Source organism: Erinaceus europaeus, chromosome 10, assembly GCF_950295315.1.
Source record: "Erinaceus europaeus chromosome 10, mEriEur2.1, whole genome shotgun sequence".
Classification (NCBI taxonomy): Eukaryota; Metazoa; Chordata; class Mammalia; order Eulipotyphla; family Erinaceidae; genus Erinaceus; species Erinaceus europaeus.
Window position 1 is genome coordinate 2,998,310 of NC_080171.1, and position 19,050 is coordinate 3,017,359.

The 19,050-nt window shown below is 46.5% G+C and overlaps 2 protein-coding genes across 2 annotated transcripts in view; one reads left to right on the forward strand and one right to left on the reverse strand.

Annotated features, from left to right (window-relative positions):
* ABITRAM (actin binding transcription modulator) overlaps positions 1–19,050 on the reverse strand; it is a 378,866-nt gene that overhangs the window by 344,785 nt on the left and 15,031 nt on the right. The gene's annotated exons all lie outside the window — the stretch shown is intronic.
* Positions 1–19,050, forward strand: part of CTNNAL1 (catenin alpha like 1) — a 72,490-nt gene that overhangs the window by 47,195 nt on the left and 6,245 nt on the right. The window contains exons 10-12 of the mRNA XM_060198986.1: positions 26–118; positions 2,759–2,975; positions 13,974–14,036. Of these exons, the coding sequence (XP_060054969.1) occupies positions 26–118; positions 2,759–2,975; positions 13,974–14,036 (373 nt within the window). The remainder of the gene's footprint in view (positions 1–25; positions 119–2,758; positions 2,976–13,973; positions 14,037–19,050) is intronic.

A 19,050-nucleotide genomic window follows, 5' to 3' on the forward strand; every position in this document is an offset into this window, starting at 1 on the left:
GGATGACGGAAATATTTCCCTGCAGACCTGCCGATTGTTACGTCATGTGTCAGGAACCGAACCTCTTGAGATAGCCTGTGTCCATGCGGAGGAGACGCTTCAGGTGACTGGCCAACAGGTGAGCTCTGTGTCAGCTCCTGCTGCTAGCTAGTGCCTGGTCTCAGCATCATAACAAATTGGGTGTACGGGAGATGTGGCTGCTTCTGCGTAACCAGAGGCTGAGTCCACTCTGTCTGTAGCGCCTGCTACGTTGTCTGTGCCAATGTCTATTGTTTTGAGTAGCAGTGGAAAAATACTCATGTACTGATTCCGCTCCTAGATATTTCTTTGTACATTTTTTTAAAGAAATTTTAAAATGTATTTATTTATCCCCTTTTGTTACTCTTGTTGTTTTATTGTTGTAGTTATTGTTGTCGTCATGTTGGATAGGACAGGGAGATATAGAAAGAAGAGGGGAAGAGAAAGACACCTGCAGACCTGCTTCACTGCCTGTGAAATGACTCCCCTGCAGGTGGGGAGCCAGGGGCTCGAACCGGGATCCTTATGCCGGCCCTTGCGCTTTGCGCCACCTGCGCTTAACCCGCTGTGCTACAGCCCGACTCCCCTCTTTGTACATTTTTACTGACTGGACAGTTAGGGAATTTCATTAAGTTTGATTTGGTTGGCGGATTATATTTTGAAGTAGGAGCTAACATATCATTTCTTTATTTTATTTTTTATTATCTTTATTTATTTATTGGATAGAGACAGTCAGAAATTGAGCAGAAGGGAGAGACAGAGAGGGAAAGAGACAGAAATACACCTGCAACCCTGCTTTACCTCTCACAAAGCTTTCTCCCCCCGCAGGTGGGGACCGGGGGCTCGAATCTGGATCCTTGAGCATTGCAACATGTGCGCTCAACCAGGTGCACCACCACCCAGCCCCAAACACATCATTTCTGTTAAATCTCAGATCAGAAAGTGTACAAAGTCCCAGAACGGCCATCCATTTTTCTGCCTCTATTCCAAATAGTATCTGCCACCTGTGTTCCTTGTGTTTGTGCGATTACTACATGGAAGAGAAACATTCCTTCCTTGTGTATTCATCACGTGCCCGCCTATGTACAGTAAACCCCTACGCCCTCCTCCCCTTCTGCCTCAGCCTGCCAACACAGTCAGGACGTCTTTCATACACACAGACAGCTCTCCGTGGCAGTAGTATGGTCGCAGCCTCCTCCTCCCCCTTCTTCTTGTTCCCCCAACTTCCCCTTTCCTGTAGGTAGACACAGAGAAGCGGAGACAGAGAGCAAAAGGCACCACAGCCCTGAAGCTTCCTTCGGTAGCGTGGGGGCTGGACTCAAGCCTGGGCCCTTGAGCGGCAAAGGCAGAGAGAGGGGGCTGTCTTGTTGACCCTCCGACTAACTTCTTTCTTAGTGATGGCACAGGTTTCTTACGACTTGTGACCTAGAGCCCTAGGACCTCAGAATCCCTGCTCACCTGAACCAGCCATCTCAGCACCCTCAGATGGGGAAGAGAAAGAGAGCTGAGGGGCACGCAGGAGGCCTGGGCGGGCCAGGCTCGGAAGCCCCTCTCACAGCCGAGTGGACGGGACTCAGTCCAGCGTCCTACCCCGCATCATGGGGGAATATCACCTAGCCATGCGTTCACAGGGCAGACACAGTATTTGACGGGAACTTAGCAGTCTCAGCAGTAGTCCGTCTTTAACTCAGCCTTTATGTTGGCATGTGAAAGTGCCAGGCTGGGTTCTCGGGGACAGGTCACTTGTCAGTGTGATATGCTGATAAAAGCCTGAACTTTGAGTCAGGCTGATCTTTTTCTATTATTATTATTATATTTATTTTCCCTTTTGTTGCCCTTGTTTTTTATTGTTGTGGTGGTTATTGTCGTTGTTGGACAGGACAGAGAGAAATGGAGAGAGGAGGGGAAGACAGAGAGGGGGAGAGAAAGACAGACACCTGCAGACCTGCTTCACCGCCTGGGAAGTGAACCCCCCCCCCCGCAGGTGGGGAGCTGGGGGCTCGAACAGGGATCCTTATGCTGGTCCTTGTGCTTCGTGCCACCGACTCCCCAGGCTGATCTTAGTTCATTTATTAGCTGTATATGAACTGGTTGTATGTTACTTTTTTTTTTTTTTTTTTTTTTTTTACCTCCAGAGTCATCGCTGGGACTTGGTGTCTGCACTATGAATCCACTGCTCCTGGCGGCCATCTTTTTCCCACTGTTATTGCTGTTGTTGTTGTTGCTGTTGTTGGATAAGATAGAGAGAAACCCAGAGAAGAGGGAAAGTCAGACTGGGAGAGAAAGATAGACACCGGCAGACCTGCCTCACTGCTTGCAAAGCAACCTCCCTACAGGTTGGGAGCCGGGGGCTTGCGCTTCACACTATGTGAGCTTAACTTGGTGCGCTACCACCCACCACCACCACCCTTTTTTTTTTTTTTTTTTTGACTGAGCAGTAACTATGAATATGAATCCTGCTGTGGAAATGACTGTTGGAACAGTCTTCCTTAGCACAGAGTAATTTCTGCCTGAATAACCGTGTAGAGTAACGCATACCCTGTCTGTACCGCAGACGACAAGGAACAGCCAGTGTTGTCTTTCTACTTATCTCCCCTTGGCTCAAAGGGGAGCTTCAACGTCAAAATGGCTTCACCACTGCTTACTGAGTGGACTTGGACAGCAGAGTCACATTTGGTCTCTCGTCTGACTGTGAGCCAGGAGTTTGGAATTCATACCTGTGCCTGTTATGTCTCTTCAGATTATTTCTGCTGCAGAAACACTGGCGTTGCACCCATCAAGCAAGATCGCTAAGGAGAACCTAGACGTGTTCTGCGAAGCCTGGGAGTCCCAGCTCAGTGACATGTCCACACTGCTAAGAGAGATCAATGACGTGTTTGATGGAAGGCGAGGTGAGAGACCGCCCCCCCATATCTTGAAAGATGACTATCGTTTTACTATAAAGCTATTTGCTTCTTAATGTCAAAGGTCAGGTTCAAAATAAGTTAATTTGTTATAACCCAACGGGGCTAAGTTTACAATCAGATATCTCATCACAGAAAACATGAAAATCTGTCTCCTTTATTCTAGTAAGTAAGCAGAACAGTCTGTTCTACATGAGCATAGACATTTTTGCTTATCTCAATGACATCATTTAGTCTTCGTGTAGAATTTGTCATTCTGTATTTTCTTGAAATCGTTTTCTTTAACTCTGACACAAAGATTGTCCTGTAATAAAACAGTCTGATTTATTTTTCCTAAGTTCATAATGAAATGAATGAAGCCATTTGGTTTTTAAGTTACTTTCCTTCCATTTGGATGGAATCTCTTTCCCTGATGACTGCACGCAGCATGCCGTGCAGTGGGTAAGTTCCTTGTTGTTTCTACAACATCTAGAAAAGCATCCGGTGGGGTAGTGGGAAGCATGCTTTTCATTCCAATATTCATGTCACCTGTCAGTTCTCATGCCTCACCGCACTGTGTGTCTTGTTACTCATCTTTACATGTTTTTATATTTTTCCCTTTCAAATGACTTCTTAGTACCAAGCGTGCTTATTTTAAAATCATGAGATGTAATTAAAATCACAGTAACATCAGATTATATATATATATTTTTAACTAAATAAGAACACTTAAACATTTCATATTTTAAATGTATTTATATAGGGTGAATATCAGTTTACTTAAAATCTGAAAATATAAAACTTTGTAAAATATAACATGTAGTAAATATATTTAGATAATAATATTTAAATAAATATATTTTCTGCTTTTTACATTTAAAAATTTCTGCATTTGCTAGTCTGAAAGATGGATCATTTTGAGACTTTGGTAACATTTGTAGTTGCATGCATTTTTATATGAGGCACGTTCCATTTGTTAAAGAAAGGAATTACCATTTAAAAAGGATACTCACTTATTAAAGGAGTTGTTTAAGAAATGGAGATCTGGTGGTCCGTGAGGTAGTACAATGGATAAAGAACTGGACTCTCAACTATGAGGTCCAGAGTTCAATCCCCAGCAACACATGAACCAGAGTGATGTCTGGTTCTTTCTCTCTCTCCTATCTTGCTCATGAATAAATAAATTCTTCAGAAAGAAAGAAAGAAAGAAGGGAAGAAAGAGGGAGGTGGAGCTACGAGCAGCAGATCGCTTTCTCTCCTCTCCTCTCCTCTCCCGGATCAACTAGGAATACCAAAGGAGACCACCCGGACCGAAAACAAGACAGGACTATAATGACCACAGGAACCCAGTAAATCACCCGTGAGTACAAACACGCGTGGCTGGTGATAGAGAGGAGAGAGGGGCCTAAGGAGAGATTAAGTGACTGCTAACAGTTCGACAGTCTGTCAGTGGAGACACCACCTCCAGTCTGCTCCACCAACAAGGGGACAGCTGGAGGGAGGAAAGGACTCCCCAGAGACTCACCAAGTACAACTGAGTCTCCATTGCTACTACCCTCAGAATCTGGAGCAGCAACAGGGAGGGATACCAGGGGACAGAGATCTAACCAGGAAACTCAGGAGAAGACCTATACCTCGGTGGCATAGCTGAAGGGCTGTGAAAGTCTCTTTGCATAACCACTGGATTATCTCTGCCACACCCTGCTTTATCTCTTGGTCAGGAGTCATTGATTAAGCCAAGAAGCCTATTGATAGTTTAAAAGCCCTCAGGCTACCATAGCCTACAGGGGAAAAAAAAAAAGGCTTTTACACCACTGAACTCCAACTCAGGGATTGAAAAAACTGTTAACTTATATAAAATGGTTAAAACAACAAGAAAAAATAATGGAGACTCGAACCAGGACAAGAGTCCAGCTAAAAGTCTTCCAGAGGGTGAAGCACAAAACAACGAGTTCAACATCCAAACATTAGCTAAGGAAATAATAACAGGAGTGAGTAAAGAATTTGAAAAAATTGTAATCAGAACTGCAGGAACAACAAATGAGAATATGGAAGAAAATTCTAATAATCTCATGGTTATTAGAGAGCTGAAAGCTGAAATTGCTGAGCTAAGAAGGCAACTAGCTGCACAAGCTAAAACAGTATCAGAGCAGGGCAACAAAATAGATGAACTCCAGAAAGCAGTAGAGGGCAGAGAGAATAGAATCAATGAGGCTGAAGACAGAATTAGCAAGATTGAGGATGAATTAGAGACAACTAAAGAAGAAGTAAGAGATCTCAAAAAGAGATTAAGAGATGCTGAAAACAACAACAGAGTCCTATGGGATGACTTCAAAAGAAACAATATACGCATTATTGGCTTACCAGAGGAAGAAAGAGAAGGGGAGGAAGAAAGCGTTCTCCAGGCCATAATAGCTGAAAATTTCTCTAGTCTAGACAACACCAAAGACATAAAGATTCAACAAGCCCAGAGGGTCCCAAACAGAATTAACCCAGACCTAAAGACACCAAGACATGTCATACTTAGATTGGAAAGGAATAAGGATAAAGAAAGGATCCTCAAGGCTGCAAGAGAAAAACAAAGAGTCACCTACAAAGGAAAACCCATAAGATTAGCAGCAGACTTCTCCATACAAACACTACAGGCCAGAAGAGAATGGCAAGATATCTATCGAGTGCTCAATGAGAAAGGCTTTCAGCCAAGAATACTATATCCTGCTAGATTGTCATTCAGACTAGATGGAAGCATCAAAGCCTTCTCAGAAAGGAAGAAAGAAAGAAAGAAAGAAAGAAAGAAAGAAAGAAAGAAAGAAAGAAAGAAAGAAAGAAAGAAAGAAAGAGGGCACCAGGTGGTGGCCCAGCGGGTTAAGCGCACGTGGCGCAAAGCGCAAGGACCGGCGTAAGGATCCCGGTTCGAGCCCCCGGCTCCCCACTTGCAGGGGAGTCACTTCCCAGGCGGTGAGGCAGGTCTGCAGGTGTCTGTCTTTCTCTCCCCCTCTCTGTCTTCCCCTCCTCTCACCATTTCTCTCTGTCCTATCCAACAACGACATCAATAACAACAATAATAAGAAAAGCAACAATAAACAAGAAGGGCAACAAAACGGAAAAAAATTTTAAAAATTTAAAAAAATAAAAAGAAAGAAATGTAGATCTGAACCCCACCTCTTCAGAGCCCTACCCCACTAGGGAAAGACAGAAACAGGCTAGGGGTATGGATCTGCCTGTCAGCACCCATGTCCAGCAGAGAAGCAGTGACAGAAGCCAGAACTCCCACCTTCTGCTCCCCATAAAGAACTTGGGTCCAGACTCCCGAAGAGATAAAAATAGGGAAGCTTCCAATGGAGGGGATGGGACAGGGAACTCTGGTGCTGGGAATTGTACCCCTCTTATTCCACAATCTTATCAATCATTATTAAATTCTGTAATTACAAAAGGATTAAAATGCAAGAAAGAAAGAAAAAGAAATGGAGGTCTATGGTACAGTGTGGTAAAGAGTACCAGGCCTAGGAAGTTGGAGTATTCATACGATCCAGCTCTTTGTCCAGCTGGGTTTGGCAAGGACCCCGCCCCCCAAACCCCAGGCCTGCGTGTCTTCTCAGCCACGGCAGACGTCTGCGCTAACCCAGAGCCCCCAGACGGCTCTAGTGTCAGGAACTCGATCGAGAGCCACCCATCCTGCCTGCCTCTTTTTCAGAATCAGAAGAATGGCAGTCTGGTGGTAGTGCCACTGGTTAAGCGCAAAGCACAAGGACCGGCTTAAGGAACCCAGTTTAAGCCCCTGCTCCCCACCTGCAGGGGAGTCGCTTCCCAGGCGGTGAAGCAGGTCTGCAGGTGTCTGTCTTTCTCTCCCCCTCTCTGTCTTCCCCTCCTCTCTCCATGTCTCTCTGGCCTTTCAACAATGACGTCATCAATAAGAACAACAATAACTAAAACAGTAAAACAACAAGGGCAACAAAAGGGAATGAATAAATTTTAAAAAAAGAAAATTGAAAAAAAAACTTTAAAAAAAGAATCAGAAGAATATTGTCTTCCGACACTTTCATTTGCGGGGGGCATCCTTAGTCCATGAGAGTGTGGGAGCGGCCCTCAGTTTTGGCGTGAGAACTGGCGCCAGCAGCACTCGTAGAAGAATCCAATCCCGTGTGTGCTGTGAGAGCTCCACTGGTGAGGGTTCAGCCTTTCTGACCAGACGGTGGCTCCTGGCCCGCCAGTGCTGTCTCCTCTGCCAGGGCAGTGCTCAGCTCAGTGCAGGCTTCGCCCATACTGTTTTCAGTGCTGGATAAGTTATTGCTTCCTTTTATGAGGACTTGGAGATTGTCTGGTTCATCAGGTCTTATATTTCTTTGCCTGTGACGCAGTTAGTTCACTGTAATCTGCATCTGGAAAGGAAGCTGAATTCCTCTCTTCTTTCTTTCTTTCTTTTTTTTTTTTCTTGCGTCCAGGGTTATTGCTGGGACTCAGCACCTGCACCATGAGTCCACTGTTCCTGGAGGCCATTTTTCCCTTTTGTTACCCTGGTTGTTTTACCATTGTGGTTATTATTATCGTTGTTATTGATGTCATTGTTGTTAGATAGGACAGAGAGAAATGGAGAGAGGAGGGGAAGACAGAGAAGTGGATAGAAAGACACCTGCAGACCTGCTTCACCGTCTGAGAAGCGACCCCCCTGCAGGTGGGGAGCCGGGCCTCAAACCGGGATCCTTATGCCGGTCCCTGCGCTTTGTGCCACGTGCGCTTAACCCGCTGCGCTACCACCCGGCCCCCTGAATTCCTCTCTTCTAAGCTCCGTGACAAGGCGTGTAAGTCTTTGTCCTCTTTGTGTTTGCAGTTCTAGACAATCCAAAGCCGGGCTGTTGTGTCTCCATTTTGGTCTGGGTTTTCTGAGCTCCCACGTGAGCAGTCTGTGAGGTTACAGAGCAGCTGTGTTTGCAGGCACGTGTCCTGATTTCAACTCCTAGGCATCGCATACGCCAGAGGAATGCTCTGGTTTTCTCTGCTGCGAATCGACAAATAAATAAATGTTTGAAAGTTCCATTTAAAGAAAAAGGCGTTCAGGTCCTGAGTCTGAGTCGCGTTGCCGTGGTCTCAGTCTTGTCTTGGCCTCTCTCTCTCTCACTCCCTGGCTATCAATCTGCAGTTATGAAACATGAAAGGGAGCTGGGTGGTGGTGCACCAAGTTAAGTGCACAGAGGTCGATCTTTTCTTCCCCTCTCTACCTCCCCCTTGCCTCTCAGTTTCTCTCTGTCCTGTCCAATAAAATGGAAACAATGGCCTCCAGGAGCAGCGGATTCAAAGTGCCGGCACTTCTTCTTCTAGCGTTTGCCCTTCTTCCGTAGCCAGTCAACAGCGTCAGGTTGAGCCTGATGTCAAGTTTCGAGACCTCCTTTGAATCTGGAGAGGTGGCAGTCGTTGACTGAGCCCCAGCGATAACCCTGGAGACAAAAAAAAGAAAAGAAAAGGAAAGAAAAGTTGACCCCAGAGCAATGAAATGTACAAGGCTCCAGCAGTGGGTGGAAGAAAGGTTTTTTATTTTAATTGTTGTATTCTTTATTTATTTACTGGATAAAGGCAGTCAGAAACTGAGAGGGGGAGACAGAGAGGGAGAGAGACAGCTACACCCTGCAGCCCTGCCTCACTGCTTGCAGCCAGGTCCTAGTGCTTTCTGCAACCACCCAGCCTCTTGAAAAGTGTTTTATACCAGTTGTTTGTTTGTTTGTTTTTCCTTTCTCTCTCTCTCTCTCTCTACCATTTAGCTGCTGTTCTCTGTCTTAATCTTGGCTCAGTTGTTGAACAGCAGTAACTAGCAAGCTTGAGACAGGATTTCTTTTAATAAATACTGGCCAAGTTCTTCAAAGCAAGCAAGCAAACAACCAGCCCGCCCAAGTTCTGCTTCTCGATGTGGGGTTGCTTCCTCCCCTACAATCCATGCCCGGGGACAGAACTACATCAGCACTGACAGCCAGGCTGTGACGCAGACTACTGTCTCAGCTACTCCCTTCACGTTTCACACCTGTCAGCTGGGGCTTATTTCCCCTCGGGGCAGGGAAATAACTCACTGGGATAATTCCCACTGCTCTGCCATGTGCGTGACCCAGGTTCGAACCCAGCCCTCCTCCCCCCATTGAAGGAGCTTTGATTCTGTGTCTTTTATACTCTCTTCCTCTGCCTTCATCTGTCTTTATGTAAGAAGATTGTCGTAGGGCGGGAGTAGATAGCATAATGGTTATGCAAATAGACTCTCATGTGCCTGAGGCTCCAAAGTCCCAGGTTCAATCCCCTGCACCACCATAAACCAGAGCTGAGCAGTGCTCTGTTAAAAAAAAAAAAAAAAAAAAGATTGTCATAACCCCCCTAAAAGGCGTGTGAGGACTAAGTAAATTAGTCCATATGCTAGAGCACAGTAAGTTCTCAACAAATGTTATTCTCAGCAGTCTCATAATCTTTCTTTTTTTATATTTATTTATTTGTTTTCCCTTTTGTTGCTCTTGTTGTTTTATTGTTGTAGTCATTATTGTTGTCGTTGTTGTTGGATAGGACAGAGAGAAATGGAGAGAGGAGGGGAAGACAGAGAAGGGGAGAGAAAGACAGACACCTGCAGACCAGCTTCACCGCCTGTGAAGCGACTCCCCTGCAGGTGGGGAGCCGGGGGCTCGAACCGGGATCCTTCCGCTGGTCCTTGTGCTTTGCACCACCTGCGCTTACCCCACTGTGCTGCCGCCCGACTCCCTCTCATAATCTTTCTTACTGTGAAGCCATATAGCTTGTGAGGAGGCATTGAGGTCGTCATTCCCCTGCAGGCTCAGTCTCTTGTTTTCCAACCTCCTGCTCCCCTGTCCCCGTTCCCTCAGTCTGGGGGCTCTTTGTGACTAGCCTGACCTGAAGTAGATCTCTTTCTCTCTTTCTCTCTGTTCCTGTGTTACAAGGAACTCACACATCTGTAAATTTATTGCTCTCTGGCAGACATTTCACTCTTTCTTTTTTTTTTTTTTAATTTTTTATTTAAGAAAGGATTAATGAACAAAAACATAAGGTAGGAGGGGTACAACTCCACACAATTCCCACCACCCAATCTCCATATCCCACCCCCTCCCCTGATAGCTTTCCCATTCTCTATCCCTCTGGGAGCATGGACCCAGGGTCATTGTGGGTTGCAGAAGGTAGAAGGTCTGGCTTCTGTAATTGCTTCCCCGCTGGACATGGGCGTTGACTGGTCGGTCCATACTCCCAGTCTGCCTCTCTCTTTCCCTAGTAGGGTGGGTCTCTGGGGAAGCGGAGCTCCAGGACACATTGGTGGGGTCTTCAATCCAGGGAAGCCTGGCCAGCATCCTGGTGGCATCTGGAACCTGGTGATTGAAAAGAGAGTTAACATACGAAGCCAAACAATTTGTTGAGCAATCATGGATCCCAAGCTTGGAATAGTGGAGAGGAAGTGTTAGGGAGGTACTCACTGCAAACTCTAGTGTACTTCTGCTTTCAGGTATATATTCTGCAGTAGTTTATGGATACGTGTGAACATAAGCTCTCTCTCACAGCAACTGGTGTATATCTAGGTTATGGGACTTTGTTAGAAAGTGAACTAACTGAGATGAAATTAGAGTGTACTATAAAAGGAAAGGTCTCACCCGAGTAATGAAGCTAAAGGGTTGTCATTTCACACGTGAAGTCTCTGGACACAGTCTGAGGTGAAGCATGTTGGGTGGCCATCGTAACTTGAGAGAGAGAGAGAGAGAGGTGGCAGGCCTCCCTTGCTTGCTTGGCAACTGGCGTTTTCTAAAGGGTTTCCCTTAATGCACAACAAATGCAGTGTTAATTTAGTGCTCACTAAATTAACTTCTTAAAACGAAACAAAACCTGTATCTGGAGTTTCAGTGAGAAACCAGGTCCGGGCTCGCGGGGCCAGCATCACCCACGAGGATGCTATCAGCTGTCAGCTGCCATTCCTGTTGAGAGCTCGCTGTGGAATATGTACCTGCTGCTTTGATAAGCACTAGGTGTGTGCTGCCTCCTTGACTTTGTAACTCTGTTCTCTCTTCTCTCTGACTAAAACAAAGCGTACAAAGAGGCTGATGTGCCCCGAGTGCCTCAATGGGCAGCCCCACAGAGAGCTGGGATCCTTATTAAGCTCATTTGATTGATGTCAGAAATGAAGTTTGGGGGCCACGTGGTGGCGCGCGCGCGGCTGAGGGCACGTGCTACGGTGCACAAGGACCCGCTTGCCAGCGGTGAAGCAGGGCTGCAGGTGTCTCTCTGTCTCTCTTCCTCTCTGTCTCCCTCTCCTCTCTCCATTTCTGACTGTCTCTATCTAATAAGCAAGTAAAGATGATTTTTAGAAAAATTTAAAAATGAAGCTTTCCATCCCTCCTCTGTTACCTACGTGGCAGACTCCACTCCTGCCCGAGTGTCGCGGTGAGAGTAAAGAGCTCTGGGAACAGGGCTCAGTGTGCAGGCTGCCTCTGCTCGCCTTCCTTCCTCTCAGAAGCATTCCAGAAGCTCTTGGGGGAATTCTAACCTCAGACTGTCCAGAGGGGACATGGAAAGAAACAAATAAGTAACAGCCGCTACATTATTTTAAAAAGTTATTTACTTATGTGGTCCGGGAAGTGGTGCAGTGGATGAAGCACTGGACTCTTAACCATGAGGTCCTGAGTTCAATCCCAGCAGCACATGTGCCAGAGTGATGTCCGGCTCTTTCTCCTCCCCTCCTGTGTTTCTCATGAATAAATAAATGAAATATTTTTTAAAATTATTTATTTATTTATTATTGGATAGAGACAGAGAAATGGAGGTGGAAGGAGGAGACAGAGAGAGACCCCTGCAGCCCTGTGTCACCACTCGTGAATCTTACCCCCCTGCAGATGGGGACCAGGGCCTCGAACCCGGGTCCTTGTGCACTGTAACGTGTGCTCTTAACCAGGTGCACCACCGCCTGCCAGCCATTTGATTCAGTCCCTGTTGTGATTCATACTTGTCAGCAGAGCACAGAGCCGACTAAATCAAATCCCCAGGCTGTCAGGACGTCACTGTGTGACGCGACAGGTCAGTACTGGAGGGCAGGGGACGTTACTCGGTCTCTTAAGTCTCGCTTTCTTCCTCTCAGTGGACACAGTGAAGCGACTCGTCACGGTGCTGCCACAGAATAAGTGGTGGCAGAAACGGTCTTCTGTTTTCCCCACTGGATGACTTGACCCGAGCTCTTCGACCTCTACGCTTCAGTCTCACATCTTTAAAATAAGGACGTCCCTCTAGATCAGAGAGGTCACATCCACAGCATGAGTGATAGGACTTCTCATGCTTGCTCCCTGACACAAGTTCCTAACTGCGCTGATCCTGTTCTCGCATTCACTCACGTGTGGCCTCCCAGTCTTGCTAAGTCTAATTCTCCAGCCTGCACTGGGCACAGGGCAGAGTGGACTGAGGAGGGTATCAGACTCATTATTTTTTTACTCATTTTACTGGGCGGTGAATGGCTTACAAGCGTTGATACAGGGGTATGATTTCTCATCTCCCTGTGGCAAATGTCTTCAAAACACTCTCACCTCCAGCTTAGGTGTTTGCCACCATCATGCGTGAGGACTCTTTAAACCTTTTTAATATATATATTTATCAGGACAGAGAAATGCAGAGAAGGGGGGATCGAGAAAGAGAGGCAGCTGCTACACTACACTACTTCTGAGGCTTCCCCCTGCAGCTGGGGACTGGAGTCTTGAGCCTGCATCCTGTGCACTGTAACACGTGTGCTCAACCAGGTGCACCACTGCCGGCCCCTAAATCTTTACAAACATTTTTAACTCCATGGTCACTATGGTTTGCTTTGTATTCCAGCCGAATATGATGTAAATAACCTCTTTCATAGGTTTGACACCCCCCCCAAAAAAAAAAAGTTCCAGATGCCAGCATGATGCTGACCAGACTTCCCTGGGCAGACGACCCCACCAATGTGTCCTGGAGCTCCGCTTCCCCAGAGCCCCGCCCCACTAGGGAAAGAGAGAGGCAGGCTGGGAGTATGGGTCCACCTGCTAACACCCATGTTCAGTGGGGAATCAATTACAGAAGCCAGACCTTCCACCTTCTGCACCCCACAATGACCCTGGGACCATACTCCCAGAGGGATAAAGAATAGGAAAGCTGTCAGGGGAGGGGATGGGATACGGAGTTCTGGTGGTAGGAATTGTGTGGAGTTGTACCCCTCTTATCCTATGGTTTAGTCAATGTATCCTTTTTATAAATAAAAATTTAAAAAATATTTATTTATTCCCTTTTGTTTCCCTTGTAGTTATTGTTGTTGTTGATGTTGTTGTTGGATAGGACAGAGAGAAATGGAGAGGGAAGGGGAAGACAGAGAGGGGGAGAGAAAGACAGACACCTGCAGACCTGCTTCACCGCCTGTGAAGCGACTCCCCTGCAGGTGGGGAGCCGGGGACTCAAACCAGGATCCTTATGACAGTCCTTACACTTTGCACCACCTGCACTTAACCCGCTGTGCTACCACCCGACTCCCTATAAATAAAAAATTATTTAAAAATTAATTAATTAATTAATTAATTAATTAATTTTTAAAAAGACCATGGGGACCTTGATCTCCACAGGGCTAACGGGAACTCCACTTTCCATGGGGGACTGTCACATTCAGTGAAAGTTTAGGTCTCCTTGTGCGGGTGGCACTGAGACAGAGTTGGCTGATTTCTTTTTTCTTTTTCTTTTTTTTTTTTTTTTTACTAGAGCACTGCTCAGCTCTGGCTTATGGCGGTGTGAGGGATTGAACCTGGGACTTGAGAGCCTCAGGCATGAAAGTCTCTTTGAATAACCATTATGCTATACCCCCACCCAATGGCTGATTTCTTGTACTGACTTTCTGTGTGTCTGATCATGAAAGGCAGGAGAATGCTTGTTCCCATAAAGAGTGGGGTCCCCAGTGTTGGCCGGGCCAAGCCCAATGTCACTGTTGTTCTTCCGGCTACTTTGCACCTGATGCTGCTGCCCAGAAAACAAGAACAGGTGTTCCTCGCCTCCCGACTTCTCACGGTGAATGGATGCCCCATGTACCGCCTTTGAAAACTCTGGACTGCCCCCTAGCCGCCGCTGTCATATTGCTCCGCGTACCCTCACTCAGGGTTGGGGAAGTGATCAGTTACGTTGGTGAGTATCATCGAGCCCACAGATGACGTGGAAACACTGTGCTGAACAGCGAGAAGGAGGCTTAGGATTCTCAGAGTTGACATCAGCCTGAGTGCCAGCTCATTGTACCTTCTATTCTCAGACACACGCGGCTCACAGGAGAGCCTCTTGGGACTAAAGCTGATCTGCGTCCTCCTGCCTTTCGCCTTGCCCAAGCCTCCAGAGAGACCTCAGAGTTTGTATAAAAGGGACCAGATCGAATAGACTTCACTTCCTGGCAGTGATGGGGAGTATGAGCGTGCTTAGACTTTGGTGTTACTGCAGACAGAGAGAGAAGATTGAGGCCTTGTGCCTAGACTTTGGCGTCACTGCAGACAAATGTCAGAATGGAGCCTTCCATCATAGTCTGCAGACTGTTCGCTACTTTAAGGATGCTGAACTTCCTTTCTTCGGTTCATGCCATCTCTGAATTTTTTGTTTTTATTTTATTTTATTTATTTATCGATGAGAGGTATAGGGAGAGACAGAGAAAGAACCAGACATCACTCTGGTCCATGTGCTGGCGGGGATTGAACTCAGGACCTCATGCTTGAGAGTCCAGTGCTTTATCCACTGCACCACCTCCTGGACCATCCATCTTTAAATTATTATGACTGTACCTCTGATTTGAAGGATGGACTTTTTTTTTTTTTTGTTCAACCTGGTTTTGTTTTTAATTGTGATTAATAGTGGTTTCTGGGGAGTTGGGCGGTAGCGCAGCGGGTTAAGCACAGGTGGTGCAAAGTGCAAAGACCGGTGTAAGGATCCTGGTTCAAGCCCTGGGATCCCCACCTGCAGGGGAGTCACTTCACAGGTGAAGCAGGTCTGCAGGTGTCTGTCTTTCTCTCCCCCTCTCTGTCTTCCCCGTCTCTCTCCATTTCTCTCTGTCCTATATAACAACAATGACATCGATAATAATAACTACAACAACAATTAAAAAAAGACAAGGACAACAAAAGGAAAAATTAAAAAAAAATAGTGGTTTCTAAGGTTGTAGAGTTACACCCACCACCAAAGTTTTGTGCCTACAACCCCCCCATGATAACCACCATATTTTTCTCACAGAGTCTCAGAGTTAACTTCTTTTTGTTTGCAAGTTTATGTGTTTCAGTTCTGTAGATTCATATCAGTGAAATCATCCAGTAGTTATTTATTTTTTATTTATTGTTGGATAGAGATAGAGAGAATTTGAGGGGGAGTGGGTGAGAGAGAGAGAGAGACAAACACCTGCAGCCCTGCTTCACCACTTGTGAAGTTTTCATAACTCAGCTCTTTAAGAGAACGCCTGATAGGTATCCTGCCAAGAGCCTTCCCATGAATTGCAGAAGTGAGTACTTTTCACAGAGCTGACCCATTCTCTGCAGGGCAAGAGCGGAGTTTAACTGCTGGCTAATCACGTGTGGCTGGTAGGACCTTGTCTTGGGAGTTTGGGTTCTGTAACTGCTGCTTTTGCATTGCTGGTACCCGGTTCACGGCTCTGAGGCTGTCTCCTCACTTGGCAGACTGGCTGCGTAAAGTAGTCATCACTAGGATCGAGAGTGCAGCGAGAGACGTGTTTTTGTGGGTGAATATTAGCTTGTTTGGGGGCGGGGTGGGGTGGGACATAGAAGTCTTGGCGTGAAAGAGTGACCTGCCCAGAGAAGAGAGGATAGAGGGGTAGTGATAGTAGGAATGGAGAGACGGGAACAGACTTCAAAATTGTATAGGTAGTATTGGTAGACGTGGTGGCTAATTGAATGTAGAGGCAAGGAGGAGTTTGAAGATGACAGCTGAGTCTGGCTGAGATACATCCGCCCATGGTGCACTGCACCAAAAAGTAAAGTGTGTGTGTGTGTGGGGGGGGGGGGGGGCGTTCAGGTCCTGGACCAGGACGGCAGAGGAGGACTTAGTGGGGGTTGCATTGTTATGTGGAAAACTGGGAAATGTTATGCATGTGCAAACTATTGTATTTTACTGTTGATTGTAAACCATTAATTCCCCAATAAAAAAGAAAGAAAGAAAAAGAATGCATCCTCCCTATTCCTGAATGTAGACGATACTACGCCTATCCCTTTAGTGGTTAGGGACTCGGTTTAAGTGGGTGAAGGACGTTCACTGTGTCTTCCTGGTTGATCGTTTCATAGAGACCTTTCACAGAGCCAGAGAAGCTGATTGTAAGACAGCTCTAATAGGCAACAATGTGGGTGTTCATCTGGGAAATTAGCTTCATTTTAGAGCGATGCAGAAGGGCTCCGGATACAGGGAGAGCAGAGCCTCTCAATTAAGTTTTATTAAAGAGTAGTTTTGGGGGGCTGGGTGGTGGCACAGCTGGTTCAGCATACACTACAGTGCACGAGGACCCGGGTTCGAGCCCCTGGTCCCCACCTGCAGGGGGGAAGCTTCATGTGTGGTGAAGCAGGGCTGCAGGTGTCTCTGTCTCTCTCCCCCTGTCTCCCCTCCCCCTCTCAATTTCTCTGTCTCTATCCAGTAATACATAAACCAAAATATTTTATGTTTAATTTATTTATAAAATAAAAAATAGAAAATATCAACAAAACCATAGAATAAGAGGGGTATAATTCCACACATTTCCCACCACCAGAGTTCCGTGTCCCATCCCCTCCATTGGAAACTTCCCTGTTCTTTATCCCTCTGGGAGTGTGGACCCAAATTCTTTTTGGGATGCAGAAGGTGGGAGGTCTGGCTTCTGTCATTGCTTCTGCACTGGACATGGGTGTTGGCAGGTGGATCCACACCCCCAGCCCATCTCTCTCTTTCCCTAGTGGGGCAGGGCTCTGGGGAAGTGGGGCTCCAGGACACAATGGTGAGGTTGTCTGTCCGTGTGAGTCAGGTTGACGTCATGGCAGCATCTGCAACTTGGGAGTTTGGAACGTGTGTTCCTTTGCCTCCTCCTCTCTTGTGGGAACTGGTTCAGTAGTTCTTGTAAGGTGGGGTTGATTGGGGCAAGTTCCTTTAGTTCTTGAATATTTGAGAGAACCTTTATTTCTCCCTCACATTTGAAGGATGATTTTGCAGAATACAATATTCGTGGCCGGAATTCCCTCTCCTTTAGAACTTCGAATATGGCATTGCACTCTCTCCTGGTCTGGGTGGCCGTTAGTGTCTTTTACTCCCTGGAGCTCTGAGTGAAGTTCTTCTTTCCAGATTTGAAGATTCTTAGTGAACTCTGTTATAAGTTCCTCTCGTGTGTGTTTTAATTCCATAGTAACATGCCCTTTTTAATGAGCTTTCTGTAGTCTGTCTCTGAGAGTGTCTGTGAATCAGTAATTCCTTGGGTTTCCTCTGTCTCATTTCTGTCTGGCTGACACGGCCTGGTTGGCTGTTGCTTCTGTTTCTAGCTTGCGCATTTCTTGTGCTGCTTATTGCTGGCCAGCAGGTGGTGCAGTTGTGACCTCTAGGTTTCTCTTGTTGGCATGATCTGCCGCGTGTGGGACGGGTGGCAGGTGGTTGCTTTGGGTTGCCTTGTGGTCAGAAGTGCCCTGTTTGATGCTGTGTCCTCGCCTTGAAGTCAGAAGACCAGAGCGCCCCCCCTCAGTCAAAGACTGGGAGGTTTTCCGTCCCTGTCTCTTTTCTCCGGGCGCTAAGAACCCTTAGCTTGCTTGCTGCCCTTCACGTGGAATCCCTACCACGGCGCAGCTCAGCCCGGCCGCCCCAGCTCTGATCTGACTTTGCTGCTCTTCAGCCCGCGCCCCTTTTCGCTCTAACCGCACGCAAGCCCCCACCCGAGGCTGCAGAACCTTCAGCTGTGGATTCTGACTGCCGCTGGGTCTCTCGCATTTATTGGTTGTTTTGGGAAGAGAGGTGATTTGGTCCCAGTTATTCCATGCCCATGCCTCCCAGAAGTCCAGATCAAAATATTTTAAAAACTTTGATAAAAATAAGTACTTTTTTTTTTTTTTTTTTTTTGCCTCCAGGGTTATCATAGGGGCTTGGTGCCTGCACTATGAATCCACTGTTCCTGGAGGCCATTTTTGTTGCCCTCATTATTATTATTATTGCTGTTACTGCTGCTGTTGTTGGATAGGACAGAAAGAAATGGAGAGAGGAGGGGAAGACAGAGAGGGGAGAGAAAGACAGACACCTGCAGACCTGCTTCACCGCCTGTGAGGCGACCCCCCTTGCAGGTGGGGAGCTGGGGGCTCGAACCAGGATCCTTACACCAGTCCTTGCACTTTCTGCCATGTGCGCTTAACTCACTGCGCTACCACCCGGCCCCCTAATAAGTACTTTTTGTACTTACATAAGAGAGTTATTTGAAGTTGGTTGCAGATATCTGTCCCGAGTATATTTTCCCCAGAACACCTATCTTTCCAATTACTCCGATGTCTGTGGCATGATTCCAATAGATACAGAAATTGTTTTGCTGCCTCTTTAATTTGATATAATGACTGAGCATCCTTAAGTCAATGTCCGTCTGCTCTGCTTAGAAGCAACAGCAGCAGCAGACTTACATGGAGGTAACAAGTGTAAAACTGGTTATACAGTCACTTCGATTCACCATTATTTGTATCCTCTTCTCCCTCTGTTCTTGGTGGAGATTATCTGCTTAACTGGGCTTACTTTCAAGTTGGGGGAAAGAGCCACGACACCAGTCCTCCGTAGCATTTGGAGGAAAAGACTGTGTGAAGACTGATACGTTTCGTGACTTTCCTTCTGCTTCGCCGCTCCGTGGAAGGAGCCAGAGATGTGGACCTTAGAGAGATGGCTGACGGCCCTCAGGGTCACCAGTCAAATCACAGGCTCATTGCGTGATAGACTGATAGGCTGAACTATCATAATGAATGTACTGACATTCCTGTTTATTTCGTAATGCCTTTTAAATTAAATGTGAATGTGGTCCGGGAGGTGGCGTAGTGGTAAAGCTTTGGACTCTCAAGCATGAGGTCCCAAGTTCAATCCCCAGCAGCACATGTGCCAGAGTGATGTCTGGTTCTTTCTCTCTCCTACCTTTCTCATAAATAAATAAAATCTTTAAAAAACAAATTAAATGTGAAAA